General features: G+C 37.2%; 1 protein-coding gene across 1 annotated transcript; it reads right to left on the bottom strand.

The window, feature by feature from the left end:
- Window positions 1-840: 840 nt before the first annotated feature.
- LOC130746980 (GDSL esterase/lipase 5-like) lies at window positions 841-10,223 on the bottom strand. The gene is made up of 3 exons (XM_057599789.1): window positions 10,083-10,223; window positions 1,200-1,457; window positions 841-1,014 (listed from the first exon to the last, which is right to left on the bottom strand). Exons 1-3 carry the CDS (start codon window positions 10,221-10,223, stop codon window positions 841-843), a joined length of 573 nt encoding a protein of 190 aa, XP_057455772.1.
- Between the last annotated feature and the right edge of the window lie 8,132 nt (window positions 10,224-18,355).

Raw genomic sequence — 18,355 nt, 5'->3', positions numbered from 1 at the left:
AACTAAAAAAATCAATATTTAGTTGCTCATCATACACCTTTTAAAACCAATCAAATATTAAATAGATTTTAAAAAATTTATATTGCTATCTAACAAATTGACACGTGGGATTCAGGTTCCTAATTTTATGGCTGGTCTGTGTTCTGCATTTGTCAACAGAGGGTCCTTTATGAAGCTAGTTTGATGCTTCTTGCGCCGTGTTTTTGTTCAGATTGATGCTTCGGAGTGCTAAATGTTGTTTTTCCCCTCAGCCTTTTTGCAACTTTGGTGTTAACGGAAGATCTGATGATTCTTCCAGCTCTGTTCGTGAAGTGTTGCAAGGTAGAGTTATGGCTGAAGGCACGACGCAACCGGTGCGGAGATGTTCTTTGTCATAGATCGTTTTGGGGCGTTATGGTTCTTGTTTTGGGCGCTATGGTTCTGGGCTGCCGGAGTGCTGCTCAAGGTCAACGGTGAAGGTGGTGAAATTTCGGGTCGGCGTGTGCTATTTAGGGTCGTTGTCTGGTGTTTTTCCCTTTAGGTTTTTTTGCCTTTGCTTTCTGGTTGATGTCGTGTGTTGTTTCGCGTCCCCTCCAATAGCGAGCTCCATATTTGTTAGGTTATGTGGTTTTTGTTTACCACATCTATGTCCCTGACATTTGGTCTTTCTCATTGGTCGATTAGTGCTTGATCCGGGTTAGGACCTGTTTAATGTGATTTTTAGGTGTTCTTGGGGAACATTGGAGGGGCTTATGTTCACTTTGTTGAGTTATGTTTGTACAATCAACCATTCTATTTAATAAAACTTATGCCTTAAAAAAAATTGACACGTGTAATTTTTCTCCTTTGCTCATGGATCTTCTATGTTGGGTGGAAAGAATCCCACCATACATACTCACCACTATTGTCACATAAATCATACTCTTTAACTTTCTTGGTGCCCCCACAAGTAAAAATGCCCTCATATCGGCCAATCCCACAACAAGCATTAATTCCTTCCTTAAAACCTTCAACGAAAATTAAAATTGAATTGGTCTATACATTGTGATTGAAATACAGTCGCAGTAGAGAAATTAAGATTAATGATTCATAGACATCCGCACATTGAAGACACCTAGCAGACACCCCGAGTGAAAAATGAGATGTTAGTTGAGTGTCTAAACTATTTGGTTGCATATGTATGGTTGGGAAATGAGCGGTCAGCAAATTTCAATACATACCATAATTTGCAGGGTTTTTATTCTATCTTGAAGCCAATCATAGAAATTAGAATGAAAGTACTTAAACCCTTTAAGTATGTGGTCAAGGCTTGTGAGAATACTGCTCAAAGCATTATTGTGTGCTAGAGCAAGTCCAGAAGCTGCTTCAAAATAACCACCATTGCCAGCTTCCTGATTCTGTGCTCTAAGAGTTGGCAAGCATCCCAAAGGAGACAAACTTAGGAAACCTAAATTTCTAGCCCTTTTCTTATATAGAATCTGCACAAATAAAATTAACAACTTGTTACATTCTTGTATTACTGAAAAAGCTAACTTGGAATTTATTTAGTTAGTTTAATTTTGCAGGTGGTTAGGCTTACTTGGATTGCTTGTGTCAAGTGTCCATGTTACATAACTTAATGGCACAACGACGGCTTGAAAATACCCTGTTTATCGTTCGGTAGTGCAGATAAAGATTTTTCCTATTAGATCATCAAGTTATTATCACAACTATTCCTCAAATATTTAACAATTAATCTCTAACAATCCACCTCCTTCTCTTTTCCAAGTAAAAAACAACTTGCGTGCATCATGTAACAAAACAAAGATACATCCCAATCAAAAGAGAAATTTAAACTGAAAAGCAAATTCAAGGCAAGTTGCTCTAACCCATGAATAAAGTTTGTTACAATGTAATTGCAACCAATTATCAATTAGAAAAAACCAATCAAATATTAAATAGATTGTAAAAATTTTATAGAAATTGGTTACCTTTAAGATAAATCTTTTAAAATTTTAATATTTTATGAAAAAGTTTCTCAGATTTACCTTTAAAAAATCGGTTTCAAGATTTGTTATGGATATAAATTTTAGGTAAAGAAAAAGTTTATTTTTAGAGTATTAATTAAATTTTATGTTATTTTTATTGAATTTTTTAGTTTTATTTAATTCAGAATTTTATGAGTTTTTATTAATTAATTTTTATTGAATTTTTAGTTTTTTTATTTAATCTAGGTAAATCTTAGATAATTTGGTAAAATCTTTTAAAATTTTAATATTTTATGAAAAAGTTTCTCAAATTTAAAATTACCTTTAAAAATCGGTTTCAAGATTTGTTATGAAAATAAATTTTAGGTGAAGAAAAATTTTATTTTTAGAGTATTAATTAAATTTTATGGTATTTTTATTGAATTTTCGGATTTTTATTTAATTCAGAATTTTATGAGTTTTTATTGTGATTTGGTTGATTTTGATAATTTTTATTAATTATTTTTTATGGTATTTTTATTGAATTTTCTGGTTTTTTATTTAATCTAGGTAAATCTTAGATAATTTGGGCAAATTTTTTAAAATTTTATTATTTTATGAAAAAGTTTCTTAGATTTAAACATAAAAAACTATCTATCAAATTGACACGTGAAATTTGCTGTCTAACAAATATACACGTGGAGTTTATCTAGTGTATTTTTCCCGTGCGTTGCACGAGGAATATGTCTATTGTATTTGATATATCAATTAATCATGAATGTGGTTATGCGTGTTTGTTTAACTCTTAGATAATTAGGACAAATCTTTTAAAATTCGGTTTCAAAATCTGTTTTGGAATTAGGAAAGACGTGTCAACAAAAGATAAGTTATCTAATTTTTTTAATAATATATATTAATATATAGAGGAGGAGATGACTGATGCAGTATCTTAGATAATTAGGAAAAATATTTTAAATTTTAATGGATTATAATTTGAGCATTGCATTTTTTTTATATTGTGGACCATGAGAAAGAATAAAAGGAGAAATCACGGGATTCCTGTAAATATGTAGTAAATTAGGCTTGAGACTTTTCCTAATTTAAAGAGATAATAAAAACGGTTTCAAGATTTGTTTTGGAAATAAATTTAGTAAGGAGTAATCTAGGTGAATCTAGATAATTAGGGCATATCTTTTAAAATTCGGTTTCAAGATAAAATAACACAACATAAGAGAATCTATCAAATGGAATGACACGTGAATTTTTTTAATTAATACTCTAAAAATAAATCAAAAATAAATTAAGATAAAATCAAGGAATAAACAACCTAAATCCTAATCAATCTAAAATTTAAAATGTATTTTTATGAGAATTAACCTGAGAATGACACGTGTAATTTTTTTATGAGAATTAACGTGAGAATGACACGTCACTAAGAATTAACGTGAGAATGACACATCACTAAATCAGGCTGATGGAAGTTCTTCTTTTTTGATATACTAGTGTTTTTTACCCGCGCGTTGCACGGGGAATTTTTCTATTGTATTTGATAAATCGATCAATATTTTAAATTATAAAAAATTTAAGATACTAAGAAGGTAAGAACAATCATAATAAAGATGTAGATCTTTAAATAGCATAAATTCAGACACTCAATTCTAGTATTCTGTAAAGTTTTGCATATATGACGTATAACTGAATTTTGTTTGCGAAGATGTATACTTGTGTTGCATAAAAGGTATTGCTTTTGTGTTTTAAATATGTAACAATACATAAATATATAATTATTGTTTACATTATTAAAAATACACTTAAGTTATATAAATTTTTTTTTTAACTCGTACAAAATTTCATTTTTCATGTAAAATTTTCCTTCCCGTGAGATCTCGTAACTCAAATATGTTAGCACTAATAAATTTAGGTCATAAATTTATAGTACATATGTATTAATATTTTTTATTCATCATACTATTCTTACTATCAAATTATTATAATTCTATACATATATAAATATAATTACTCTTAACTTTTCTTTACGTAATCTGAACGGTTCAAATATATTCTAGTGATTTTTTACCCGTGCGTTGCACAGGGAATATGTCTATCGTATTTGATACGTTAATCAATACGCTGTTTAAAAAAATATATTAAACAAATGAAATAGAAGAGTATGAAATGCAAAGCAAAGTGAACAAAAAGACTTCTCTTTTAAGCCTGATTCAGATCAACAGAAATTCGTTTGACATTCGTCATAAACAAGAAGACAATAGAACAAATCATAGATATAAGGAATTACCAACATATTATACAACATATGAAATAGAATAGTCTAAAATTCTAAGCAAAGTGGTCAAAAAGTCTGAAATTGAAACCCTTGTTGCATAGATTGAAATTCGTGCGATTGAATAACTAATAAAAAGATTGATCCAACGCGCGGATAAAAAGAATGATAATATAAACCAACACACTGGCTTCTAAATTGAACAAACAAATGCTCAATATATCAAACTTTGAATTTAGATTACTAAAAACACTCATGTAGGACTCATATTCCGGTAACACTCTTGTTCAATTATCCATGTTTCTTGGTTGAGTGTGTATTTTAATATATTTTGAGTCGGTTATTATTTTCTTATATTGGTTATTAAAATTATAATGGAATTAATTAATTTATGATATTAGGAGATTGAGTTTGTTAGAAATAAGATATGATAGTTATTTGTTTGCTTTTTGAATTTTAAGTCGAGTTGCGGGTACATATAAGAGAGGAGATGGCTGATGCAGTATCTTAGTTAATTAGGAAAAATATTTTAAAATTTTAATGTTTCAATAATCTCAGCACTACATATTTTATTTATATATTGTAGATCGTGAGAAAGAATAAAAGGAGAAATCAGGGGATTCCGGTAAATATGCAGTAAATTAGGCTTGAGACTTTTCCTAATTTGAAGAGATAATGAAAACAGTTTCAAGATTTGTTTTGGAAATAAATTTAGTAAGGAGTAATCTAGGTAAATATTAGATAATTAGATAAAATCTTTTGAAATTTGGAATGACACGTGTCAACAAAAGAGAAGCTATCTAATTGAATAGCACATGAAATTTTTTTATAAACAAAAAATAATACATTACCTAGTTTATCACCTAAAATAGCACGACTCTACAATCAAGAGATGAGGAATTTAAAATTTTCATTTACATTAAATATAATGTTACATAGTGGCTGAATTTTTTTTAGTGATTTATGCTAGTTTTTACTTTGATTTTACGTAATTTCTAGTCAAAAAACGTTGATATTACATGTTTATTTTTAATTCTTTTTTTTTGAAAGTGTTTATTTTTAATTCATGAGTGCATGATATATTTATCGAATGAAATTAAAATATGAATTAAAGGAGTGTGCATCCCAGTATTTCCAGGTCGAATTTTAGAAAATCTTTTTTTAATTAAGATAAAATCAAGAAATAAACAATCTAAATCTTAATCAAATAAAAAATTTAATAAAGTACTAATTAAAGATAAATAAAAATTATCAAAATCTAGCAAATCACAATAAAAACTCATAAAATCCTGAATTAAATAAAAATATAAAAATTCAATAAAAATACCATACAAATTTGATTTCCCGCTATTTATAGCTCATCTCGTCCTAGTACTAAGTAACTACTATAATAACATCTAACTAACCTAGCAGTCCTTGATTAATTTTCCCTTCTGTTACATCCTTACATGAGTTTGAAAATTTAAGTAAACACACTTCTCTTAGGTGATAAATGGAAACAATGTAGAAATAACCGCAGTCCGCAGCTAATGAGAAAGTCTGCCAAATTCACCTAGCAACCATCAAATCTCTGCGTGTCCATGGTAGCTCTATGGACCCTTAGCACCAGATCAGCTCCATTTTTCCTGGAATTAATATTAAATAAAAAGAAAACAAATTAAGAAAAAATAAGAAATAAACAACCTCAATCCTAATCAAATCTAAAATTTAAAAATGTACTAATTAAAAATAGATAAAAACTATCAAAATCTAGCAAATCACAATAAAAACTTATAAAATCATAAATTAAATAAAAATCAGAAAATTCAATAAAGAAACCATAAAAAATTAATACTCTCAAAATAAAATAAAAGACCCAAAATAAAATCAAGAAATAAACAACCTAAATCCTAATCAAATCTAAAATTTAAAAAATGTAATAAATAAAGATAGATAAAAACTACAAAAATCTAGCAAATCACAATAAAAACTCATAAAATCCTGAATTAATTAAAAATATGAAAATTCAATAAAAATACCATAAAAAATTAAATTTTTTTGAATTTAAAATTATTGTTCTCAGGGAAATAATGCATTCAATGTTTTAAAGAAAACGTTGTAAGAATGCAAGAAAAATATCATAAAATCATCTAAAAACACAACAATATGGTTGGTACTTCATCTATGTTCTACCATATAACAACATCGGTGTTCTACATTAAGTCTAAGCCTACAATCTGAATCAGACACCCATCATATAGTAGAACATATGTTACCTTAGCACCCATAATTACTAACTAAACACTTTGTAGATTGTTTATAGAAGATGCATATAAAGGAAAAGACAATCAATCAATATAAATGGCCAGAAACATAGAAAAAAAATGCATATAAATGGATCTCAAAACTTTCATATGAATGATAAGTATCCTTCATCCCCCAACATAAGAATCAATAATAACAATTCCAATAGGAACTGAAAGATCAGATCTTTGCTACACAAATGTTAGACAATTGGACACATGAAAACATGAGACAAACAACGAAATTAAGCTATCAACTATATATTCATCTTCTTATGCATCAAACTTTCAAATTAACTTCATTGGAAGCTAACATTATAGACTTTTTCTACTTGATAATCATGTTATTCTTTGAGAAGCATATAAGGAGTGATAAGTTTTTCTTTTTAGATACTACAGTCAAACAGATAGGGGAATGAAAAAAGGGAAACATATAAGCATAACATTTCTCTCTAGCTCTGAAATTAGCTTCTCAAAACCCAAAAACCCAAATCTAATTTTCTCTCACATGTGCTAAGGAGATTACTACTTTTAAGGCATGACATTAATCTAAAAACTAAATAGTAAATGTCATGTAAACTCCAAACCTTTCAATGATAGCATCCCATGCTCTTTCTTCTAGATATCCCCATCAACCTTGACCTGTCTTTGAGCCATAAAAAAAATTTGAAAGTAGGAAGAAAAAATGATATCACTTTCCAAAATCATAAATCTAAAAAAAGGGAAAAAGTAATAAATGATGAGAATCCATACATCAACTTTTCCATCATAGATCGTAGCACCAACCTGAGCAATATCGTGAGTCTCAAAGGTAATCACACCGCTCTGCCATGGGATTAATCCCGTCATTACGAATACTTTCATCAACCTACAAATCAAGGAGAAAAAATCACAAATGTTATTTAACCCAAAAGTCCTGAAAATGTATAGAAGCCAAAGATATATAAGGACTCTGTTGAATATCTTTTAAGATTTAGTTTATTATTAATCTAACAAAGAGATAAAAAGAAACTAAATCTATCTAAACCTATCTTTATTTAAATAGATATTATCTCTATTTAAAAAATTCAAAAAAAATACCATAAAAATTAATATTTTTTTACGAGAATTAACCTGAGAATGACATGTGGAATTTTTTTATGAGAATTAACGTGAGAATGACACGTCACTAAATCAGCCTGATGGAAGTTCTTCTTTTCTAATATATATTGATATTGATATTGATGTTGATTTTATTTTTACATAGGAAAGTTAAATCGCGTCCGACATGGATTGACCTCTAGACCTTTCGTTCCCCAACACATATGTCGGGAACAATTATTACTTTCAAGTAACCATTTATCCCAAAAGCTTAAGCCGGTCGGGTAACGATCACATTAATAGCTTTATATTATATTCTAACACGCTCCCTCACGCAACAACCATTTGGGCTTAAAGCGTGGATTAATGCACAGGTCCGCCTACCATGTGCTTAAATTTCACTTTTTAATTAGGAAATGAGGGGAGTAAGGATCGACCTCTAGAATCTAGACCGCTAAGCCTTAGAGACTTTGATACCATGTCAAGCAACCACTAATCTCAAAAGCTTAAGCTATTGGGTAAGGGTACCTTAATTGTTTTATATTATATTCTAACAATTACTATTTTTAACTAGATATAATACCCGTGCGATGCACGAGTTTATTTACAATATGTTTTAACATTACAAAAAAATTATTATACTTTAAAGGAATATTAAAAAAAATTATAAGTATTATAAAAATATGGAGACAATTTAGAGTCTTCTTTGTGTGAATAAATACATAGTCAAATTCAATAATTTATTTTAATAATTAGTTTTCAATTATTTTTAATAACTAATTTATTTTTTAAATTAAAAAAATTATGTAAGTTTGAAATATTTTATCAAATAAGTTATAATAATAACAACATATTCAACTAAAAAAAACAACATATTTTATGTGCTTTTATCAACAACAAAAAAAGTAATTTTAAAATTATAATAACTTGTAACTTTAATAGTTCTTTCAAAAAAAATTAAATAACGTAAATTTTTTGTTTGTAATTAGCTTCCTCCTTGTTAAGTCATTTTCACTAATATATAATAGATCAAAAAATATATAATTTTTTCCAAATAATACACAAACACCTTATTGCGAAAATTTTAATCTTTACATTATTTTGTCTAAATAATTTATTAATAATTAACATTAATTCTCAGTAGTTGTTCATATATGAAAACATTACCTAGTTTCATTTTATGAGTGTCTAATTTGTTTATATATGCAAATTTGGTTTTTTATCATTAAAGATAGTGAGTAAGCAATATGAAAAATGAAAAAAGTCATGAGTTTTTTTTAAGAGTTAAATAAGGGGTCTTCATTTCTGTTCCGGTCAAGAACATATAATCAGGGCATGGTGCCTAGAGTGTGTGGAGTGTGATCGGAAATCTTAGAGAGATGAACTCCTAACTGTTTAGAGAGAGAAAATATAATTGAATTTCAATGTTGTTATTGTCAAAAGAGTTAAGAGTCCCTTACAATTGGTATTCCCCTCCTATTTATAGGGGCTGAGTCGGGCCTCCGGGCCTTAAGTCTGTTTAAATGGGCCAGTTGGGCCTCGGGGTGCGAGGCCCAAAAGACCTGGGTCTGTCCCGCGCTTGAGTGTAAGCATCCTGGGCGAGGGACCCTGGGGTCTCGCCCAGTCCACAAGTCCACAAGTCCACAAGACACCAAGCTCGAAGTATGAGAGTTGAGTGTGTCTTTAAACAGAAGAATCTAAGGCGAAGACTATAAAAGACTAAACAACGCCAAAACTTAACAGAATAACAAAGCAATTGCAAACATGGCCGAGAGAATAAAGTCGAAAATCTACGTATTTCAAACTTTTCGCTGCACCATCCCTTCTTCAAGCAAATTGAGTCCACAAGCAATCTCACGACGATGGCATTCGACCCGCTCGCCTCGCCAGCCCTGCGAACGTGCCTTGAATCATGATATCTTGCCAAGTGTCATGCGTTCGCCACGCGTTGTGCCCTGAAGTGATGCCTAAGTCAGCAAATCTACTGAATCTCAACTGTCACTTTTGAAATGTATTTTCAAATCTCAACGAACCCTGCCAACCCAAATTTCGACCGATAACCTTCCGTTACTGTACCTTCCTTTTAATGCGTTACGTCTAATTTTGACATTTTTGAATTCGAACCAATCAGCATCAACGGTTACAACTTTTCGCCTGACACGTTGCCTTCACCTTCTATCTTCTCAGCCTTTAAATTATCTTCCCCACATTTCCCCTATTTCCTTGTTAACTATCTCCCCACTCGCTCCTGATTCCTGTGCCGGCCTCCCTTACTAATCCTGCGAATCTCTTGCTCCGCTTCCTGCTCTTCCTACCACAATCCCTCCTCTGGTTAGTTCTTTTCTCTTCTCCTTCTTATTTTTCATGTTCTCCGCAGGGGCTCTGTCCTCTCTAAAGGAAATCAAGGCTCACCGCTTGGGAACCTTCGCCACTCTCCCCCTTATCATGGAGGCACCCAACCAAGAAATCCTTGACCAATCATCTGAACTGTCAACCAGCGAATCTGTCTCTAACCTTGCCCATCAAGTCGGTGGGTTTTGCTACTCCTCCTTGCTTAATGACCTCCTTCGCACCACTGGCTGCCAAGAACAAGACCGCCCTTGGCAGCACCGAGAGTTTAACGATCTCAGATACTCTCACTTTTTCTTTATCCATGAATACCTATTCCTTGATCTGAACATAAGACTTCCCTTCTCCCCTTTCCTCACCCTCATGTTGCGCAGCATCAATGTTTCCCCTTACCAACTTCACCCTTGTTCCTGGGCCTACCTACGATGTTTCGAGATTCTTTGCCACAGTGTTGATGTAGCGCCTTCTCCTGCCCTTTTTTCCCTCTTTTTGAGGTGGATCTTCAAAGATCTCAAGGTTGGGTCGTCTTGGACCCTAGGCCCGGTCGAGAACGATTCACTCCTTACGGGGTGGGCTCAGAATCTTATCTCGCTCGAAGATACTTCCGGATCGTTATCCACCCTGCCTACCCCTCGTTATTCACGGAGAGGGAAGGAAAAACCCTTTTCCCTCTTTACTGGACCTCATCCCCTCGATCTTTAAATGGCCCCCATACCATGTCTCCTTCCCCCAGAGACAGTATTGCCCTGAAAACCTTACTTCAATTCCCGCTCCTGAATTGTGTTGACCTGCTTGATGCCCCCCCAGGATCTAAATTGCTTCCTCGATTAGGTCCTGATTTCTGTATGCTTGTCGCTTACTTTCTTCTTCGCCTTTCCCCTTGATGACTGTTTTTCCTTTCCTTTTTCAGGTAGATCAATGAAGTTTTCTACTGCTGAATTGTTGAGTGCCTTTGTTCTTAGCAGCTCCAAGGCCTCTTCCTCTGCCCATGCCGGGGAGAAAAGACAGAGCTCGCCGATTGACGAAGGTGCCCCAAAGAAGAGTAAGGCGAGCGAAGCGAATCCCTCCGTCATCTCCCTTGTTTCTGGCGAAGAAGGAATCATTCACATCCCTTATTCCTCCTCAGATGCGGGCAAGTCTCCTGCAGCCGATCACCAGGGCGAGGCGAATGCCTCTGCTACAGCTCACCCCTCGCCGTCTGGTGATCGCCCGAACTCTCCCACCAATGTTTTACCAACTCCTCCTTCTCCAAAGAATGTCGATGGGGGGAAGGAAACCTCGCCTGATCGCCCAAAGGGCCCCTCTGGCGACTCCAACTCCGATCCATTTTCCTTCCTTCTCTCTCATCCATATCTTGAGAAGTTGAGGGAAGTTCCCAGTCAGAACCCGCAAGATGTGGCTCAGGAAGCTGTGTCAAACCTTCTTCACGCGGGTTGCCTATTTGCCCAGGTAGCTTGGCAGGCTCGCCCTCTATCTGCGCGCCGCCAACCTTCGATTCGATGAAACTTGCTCCAACCTACGCCGCCAGCTAGCTTCTGAGGCGGAGAAAACGTCAAAGATGCAAAAGAAACTTGCTGAGGCAAAACTGGCACGGGCCGCGGCGGATGAGAAAGAAGAGCATTTGGAAGCCAAGATTGACGAACTCAAGTAGACCCTTGAAACTAAGGATGCCGCCTAGCTGCTCAAGAGAAAGATCTTATCAGCAAGGAAGAAGATATTGCCCAACTGCGCAAGGATTTATCGGACAGGCACAAGGCTCTCGCCGACGCTCGTTCTGATCTAGAGTCCAAGTGCAAACTTCTGGCCGATAAAGATGCTCAAACCAAAATTTTGGAGGAGCAAATGAAGAACGACGCAGCCCAGACAGCAGCTGTTGAACGCATCTGGGGCTTCTTGATCGCCAAGGCTCAAGTCAAACATCTTCATCCTGATGTTAACCTTGACTCTTTGGGAGTTTTTAAGAAGATTACACCTGCTGGGCTGGAAGGTGCTGAAGATCCTCCGGGGGTTGCTGGCGTTGACCTATGGGATGCTGTTCAAACAGGAATGAGAACATAGATAAAAATAATGCTTCTTTACTTATTTGGATCATTGTAATTTAACTTTGAATTGCTTTATTTTAGTTCCTACTTGTCTTTGCGTTTTACGCATGGTTTAATGTTTTCCGATTTTTATTCGCTTTTCCCCCCTGCTTTGTTTATTAATTTCTGAATTACGTCTGACGACATTGATGGTGTGTTGGGTTCCACTAGGGCTCTTGGCTCAGTTTCTGAACTGAGGCTTTCTTTCACACGCATATTTCCCGTAAGATCAAGTGTGGCATCGCCAGCCTTATTAGGCGAGGACTTATAATTGCTCAGGGCCCAATGGCCATATGGGTTTACTCGAGTCTTTTGAGTCTAGTTTGAACAATGCTCGCCCATATTTCGGGGAGATTATCGGGATAAGAAGCTTATCCGCACACATCACCGACGAGTGACGGCGAGCTGCGTCGGACTTTCCGGAGCAATCCCCAGACATCAAGGTCGTGTTGGGATTGCCACCTTCAGGGAAGTTTTCCCACCGAGCCCTCGCCGCAATTCAGTGTGATTGAAATTGCTGGATACAATTTTTGTATTTTCAATCAGATGTGATAGTCAACAAACTCCCGAGATGGAGAACAAGAACGTGTCTTTGTTTTTACCATTCAGGCACTTTCGGCCAACAATTTCTTTGAACAAAGTACAAAAGGATTTTCCCTCGCCAAGTCTGCTGCCGATCTTTGCATCGGATTCGGCGTTTTTTATTGACCTCGTTAGTTGTAGTAGTATTTTAGACTGGCAGCGTTCCACGATCTTGGCATCCGCTTCCCATCCAAGCTTTCCAGGTGATAAGCTCCCTTCCCTAGGACCTTCAAGATTCTGTATGGTCCCTCCCAGATTGGGCTCAACTTGTTTCCCGTAATCCCTGTTCGTTTCTTAAGCACCAAATCCCTTGCTTGCATCTCTCTTGGTCGCACCTTCATGTCATACTTAGCCGCTGCTCGCTGTTTCATCGCCGCTTCCCTTAGGCGAGCTTCGTCGCGTGTCTCTGACAGCAGGTCCAGCTCCATCGCCATATTCGATGCATTCTCGCCCTCAAACTTTGGCGCTGTTCGCCATGAGCTGTTGTCGATTTCCACGGGGAGCATATCATCTGCCCCGTATGTCATCCTGAACGATGTTTCTCCCGTAGACGGATGTTGCGTCGTGTTATATGACCAAATCACGATCGGAAGTTCGTCCAACCAAGCCCCCTTGGCATCCGAGAGTCGGCGTTTCAATCCTCGCAAGATGACTTTGTTCGCTGACTCCGCCTGGCCGTTGGTCTGAGGGTGTTCCATCGACGAAAATCTCCTCTGGATCCCCATTTCTTCACAAAATTCCTTGGTCTGATTGCTTGCAAATTGCGTCCCATTGTCCGAGACGATCGCCTTTGGCACTCCAAATCAGCACACAATCTTTTTCCAATAAAAACTTATTATCTTGGCTGTCATTATGCTTGCTAAAGGTTCAGCCTCTATCCATTTAGTAAAGTAATCCACCGCCACGAGAATGAACTTCATTTGCGATCTAGCAGTGGGAAAAGGCCCGACGAGATCAACTCCCCACATGGCGAAGGGCCAAGGGGAACTAATCATGGCCAATTTCTCCGGCGGGGCTCTAGGTAAATCCGCGAATTTTTGACATTTCTCGCACTTCCTTACAAATTCCGCACAGTCCTTTTTTATCGTGGGCCAATAAAAACCTGCCCTGAGGACTTTACCCGCCAGAGAGCTTCCCCTGATGTGGCTCGCGCAAACCCCCTCGTGAACCTCCGTCATGACATCCTCATACTTTTCTGGCGGTAGGCACCTTAAGAGGGGTGAAGTGAATCCTCGCCGGAAAAGGATGCCATCGAGCAACGTGTAATGCCCTGCTTCTCTCCTTTGAGCCTTTGAGTATTTTATCACATCGCCTGGCTCACCCGCCAAGATATCAATGATGGGGTTCATCCAAGTTGCCTGGCGATCTACTGAGGCCACTAGTTCTCCCTCTATGCTGGGTTGGTGAGTGTTTCCTGAATCACGCTTCGGTTATTCCCGGGTTTTCTGGTGCTAGCCAACTTAGCTAGGGCATCAGCCCTTTGATTTTGTGTCCTCGGCACGTACTCGACCACAATCTCCTTTATTCGACTCTTAAGCGATCGCACACGCTCTAGGTACTTTATCAAAGCCGGTTCTTTGACCTGGAACTCCCCATTAACCTGATTTTCCACTAACAACGAGTCCGTCCTTACCAACAAACTGTCAATTTGCACCTCGATCGCCAGCTTTAGTCCTGCAATTAGAACTTCATATTCCGCTTGGTTGTTACTGTCCTTGAACTGGAATCTGAGAGATTGCTCCAACACCAGTTCTCCCGGCCCCTACAGTGTGACTCCGGTTCCACTTCCGTTGTCGTTCGACGAACCATCGTCGAACAACGTCCATTGTGTGTTTACTCTTTCTCCTTCCTCGGGAGTCAATTCTACCACAAAATCTGCCAAGGTCTGCGCCCCAACTCTTCCCTTTTTATCATACTGCAATCCATACTCTGACAGCTCCACTGACCATGCGACGAGCCTTCCTGACAAATCTGGTTTCTGCAATACCTGTCTCAAAGGAAGGTCAGTTCTCACCTTTACCTGAAAACTTTGAAAGTAGGGTCGCAAACGTCTGGCGGTGACAAGGACGGCAAGCGCCGCCTTTTCTATCTTTTGATACCTCATTTCGGCCCCTTGAAACGTGTGGCTCACAAAGTAAACTATTTTCTATTCCCCGTCTACCTCCTGAAGGATTACCGAGCTGATCGCGTGATCTCCCACGGAGAAGTACAAATGCAGGGGAAGACCTTGGACGGGTTTCGAAAGGACATGTGGTGCTGACAACATTTCCTTGAGGCGAGTAAAAGCTTCTTCACATTCTGGACTCCACTCGAATGTTGCGTTCTTCTTAAGGCATTTGAAAAACGAAGCTGACTTATCACCCGAATGAGGCAGAAATCGAGACAAAGCTGTGATTCGCCCGGTTAGCCGCTGCACCTCTTTCACATTGCTTGGGCTCTTCATCTCCCGTATCGCCTTGCACTTGTCCGGATTAATCTCAATCCCTCTTGACGTAATCATGAAGCCTAAAAATTTACTCCCTTGTATTCCGAAAGAACATTTCTCTGGATTGAGCCTCATGTCGTGCTTCCGGATTTTGCCAAAGGCTTCCGATAGGTCCTCGTGGTGAGTCGACCCCAGAACTGACTTAACGATCATGTCATCGACGTACACTTCCATATTCCTTCCTACTTGCCCCTCAAACACCCTGTCCATCAGTTGCTGATACGTCGCCGCCGCGTTTTTCAACCCAAATGGCATGGTCTGATAACAGTAATTTACCCTTGCGGTCATGAAAGCCGTTTTTTCTTCATCAAATGGATGTATTTTGATTTGATGGTACCCCGAGTATGCATCCATTAAACTCAGAAGTTCATTCCCGGAGGCTCCATCCACCAGTTTATCTATGCTAGGTAGAGGGTAGGAATCCTTCGAACATGCCTTATTTAGGTCTGTGTAATCCACACACATTCGCCATTTCCCGTTTGCTTTTTTGACCATTACCACGTTCGCCAACCAGGTAGGGTACTTAATTTCGCGAATAAAATCCGCTGCGAGTAGCTTGTTCACCTCTTGCTGGGTCGCCTTCTCCTTTTCATCGCCCATGCGTCGCCAAGACTGGGTTACCGGCTTCGCCCCTGGATTCAGTGCTAATCTATGACAGATGAAGTTCGGGTCTATGCCAGGCATATCCTTGTGAGTCCAAGCGAAAAGGTCCAGGTTCTCTCCCAACAACTTTGACAACCTCTGCTCCTGGCTTTCACTTAGCCTGGTCCCTATTTTGAGTATCTTCTCGCCAAACTTCAACTCTTTGGTTTCTTCTATCGGGGTGGTCTATTGACTCGCCCTTCGCCCATTGGATCCAAGCCGTCCTCCTGAGCCTCTACTTCGTTACAACGATGTCCTGTTGAGGCGTTTTTCTTACCATACCGATCCACAGCGTTACAGTAACACTCCCTCGCAACCCTTTGGTCCACCACAATCCGTCCTATTCGCCCGCTCGCCAACGAGTACTTCACTGCTAGATGAGCTGTTGATATCACGGCGCACAGTCGGTTCAAAGTGTTCCTTCCAATGATCGCGTTGTATGAACCTTCTGCCTCTAAGACCAAGTATTTTACTGTTAGTTTTTTGGCATCCTTGCCCTCACCGAATGTGGTATCAAGATCTATGACTCCTTTTACCCACACTCGTTCACCTGCGAATCCTACCGAGGTCCCTTCATACGGGATAAGGTCTCCTTCTCCTATTCCGAGCTGCGTAAACGCTCCGTTATAGATGATATTTGCTGAGCTCCCCTGGTCTAGGAGTGTTCGTTGTACGTCGAAGTTGTTAACCCGAAGGGAGATCACGATCGGGTCATCCAGATGTGGTTTTAAACCGAAAAAATCAGCAGGTGAAAACGTGATGTCCGGATGCTGGAAACCGAAAGGCGCTTCCGCGACCACATTTACCGTTCTGAGGTATCGCTTGCGCGCTGCACTAGTGATTCATCCTCCGCTAAAGCTGCCGGCGATTGTGCCTTAATAGTCTTCCCTGTGTTATCAATTTCGCAACTGCATGCTGTAAAGCTCTGCATTTTCCGGTATCATGACCAGAAACTTGGTGATAAGCACACCACTCCTCCGTCATCCTATCCCTCGCCGAAGAAGACTCTAACTTCCTCACGGAACCTCGGTAGCTTTTCATGTATAATCCGCTAGGTTTTAACGCCGCGTCCACTATGGTAACTGCCTCATCTTGTTGTTCCAAACGGCCAACGACTTCACCGATCAATTTTTGCCAACTTCCGTCAGCCTCCAATTCTGGAAACTGCGTGCTCACGCTTGCTGGCATTTGCTTGTCCTGCTCGTCTCGTTCCTGTGGGCTTACGTCTTGTTTTGGCTGATCGCGCACACGCTTTGACTGTCTTCCACGCAATCGATGATACCCTCCCATCGAATTGATTCCAATGGTGGCTCCTATCAACTCAAGAAAATTCCACAAGAGATTTTGCACCTTCCTTGAAATCGTGATCCACGTTGTCCGGGAATTGAAATCTACCGTCCCCACAGACGGCGCCAATGTTCCGGTCAAGAACATAGAATCAGGGCATGGTGCCTAGAGTGCGTGGAGTGTGATCGGAAATCTTAGAGAGATGAACTCCTAACTGTTTAGAGAGAGAAAATATAACTGAATTTCAATGTTGTTATTGCCAAATGAGCTAAGAGTCCCTTACAATTGATATTCCCCTTCTATTTATAGGGGCTGAGTCGGGCCTCCGCGCCTTTAGTCTGTTTAAATGGGTTAGTTGGGCCTCGGGGTGCGAGGCCCAAAAGACCTGGGTCTGTCCCGCGCTTGAGTGTAAGCATCCTGGGCGAGGGACCCTGGGGTCTCGCCCAGTCCAATTTCTACTATTGTACTTAATGCTACGGTTCAAGTCTCATTTACGTATGTATATTAAAGAAGATATAGATTGATTTCAAATAATTTTTTCTTAGTGAATATTATTAATAAATATTATTTTTACTTAATTAATCTAATTTTTAATACTGTTTACATATAAATATATTTATTTATTTTTATAAATATATAAATTTTTCTCAATTTATTATTAATAATTAAAATTATAAATATTTTTAATTAATACTTAAAAAATTATTTTTTTATAAGAAACTAAAAAGTTGGTAACACATTATTTTTAATTTATGACTTTGAAGTCTTTCTTAATGTGTTTAATGCTCTTATTGCTAATGCGATTAATGCTATTTTTTCAAGTCTCCTTTCCATATGTATATAGATATTATGAGCCCGTTTGGTGGTCAGGATAGAATATGATATGTGACCAAGATAACAACATGATAGGATAAGAGCATGAGACTCTTATCCTATCCTGCGTTTGAGGTGCACATGATAAGGACATGATATGATAAGAAAAAATGTAACAAATTTATATTTGAATAAAAAATACATTTAAAATTTGATCATTATATTAAAATTATTTTTTTATACATTTTCATAAATGAGTCTATATTTTAAAATAACTAAATTAATTTAAATATTATTAATTAGCATATTTTATTGTTTTGAAGATAGCCTATATTTTAAATAAAACTATGCAATTAACCTATTAGTTTTCACTTAGTTGTGACACATGATAATTAACAATAAAAGTTAACTAAATTAACAATATTATTATTTCAAAAGTACTTTATATTTAAATTATAAATTATTATATAAGTAGCTAAATAATTTTAAATAATAGGAGATGAATATAGAAAATTATTCTATTACTATTAAAAAATCAATATTTGTAA

The sequence above is a fragment of the Lotus japonicus genome, chromosome 1 (assembly GCF_012489685.1).
Source record: "Lotus japonicus ecotype B-129 chromosome 1, LjGifu_v1.2".
Taxonomy (NCBI): Eukaryota; Viridiplantae; Streptophyta; class Magnoliopsida; order Fabales; family Fabaceae; genus Lotus; species Lotus japonicus.
The sequence above is the reverse complement of the archived record's forward strand: the minus strand, read 5'-3'. Positions and strand labels throughout refer to the sequence as shown.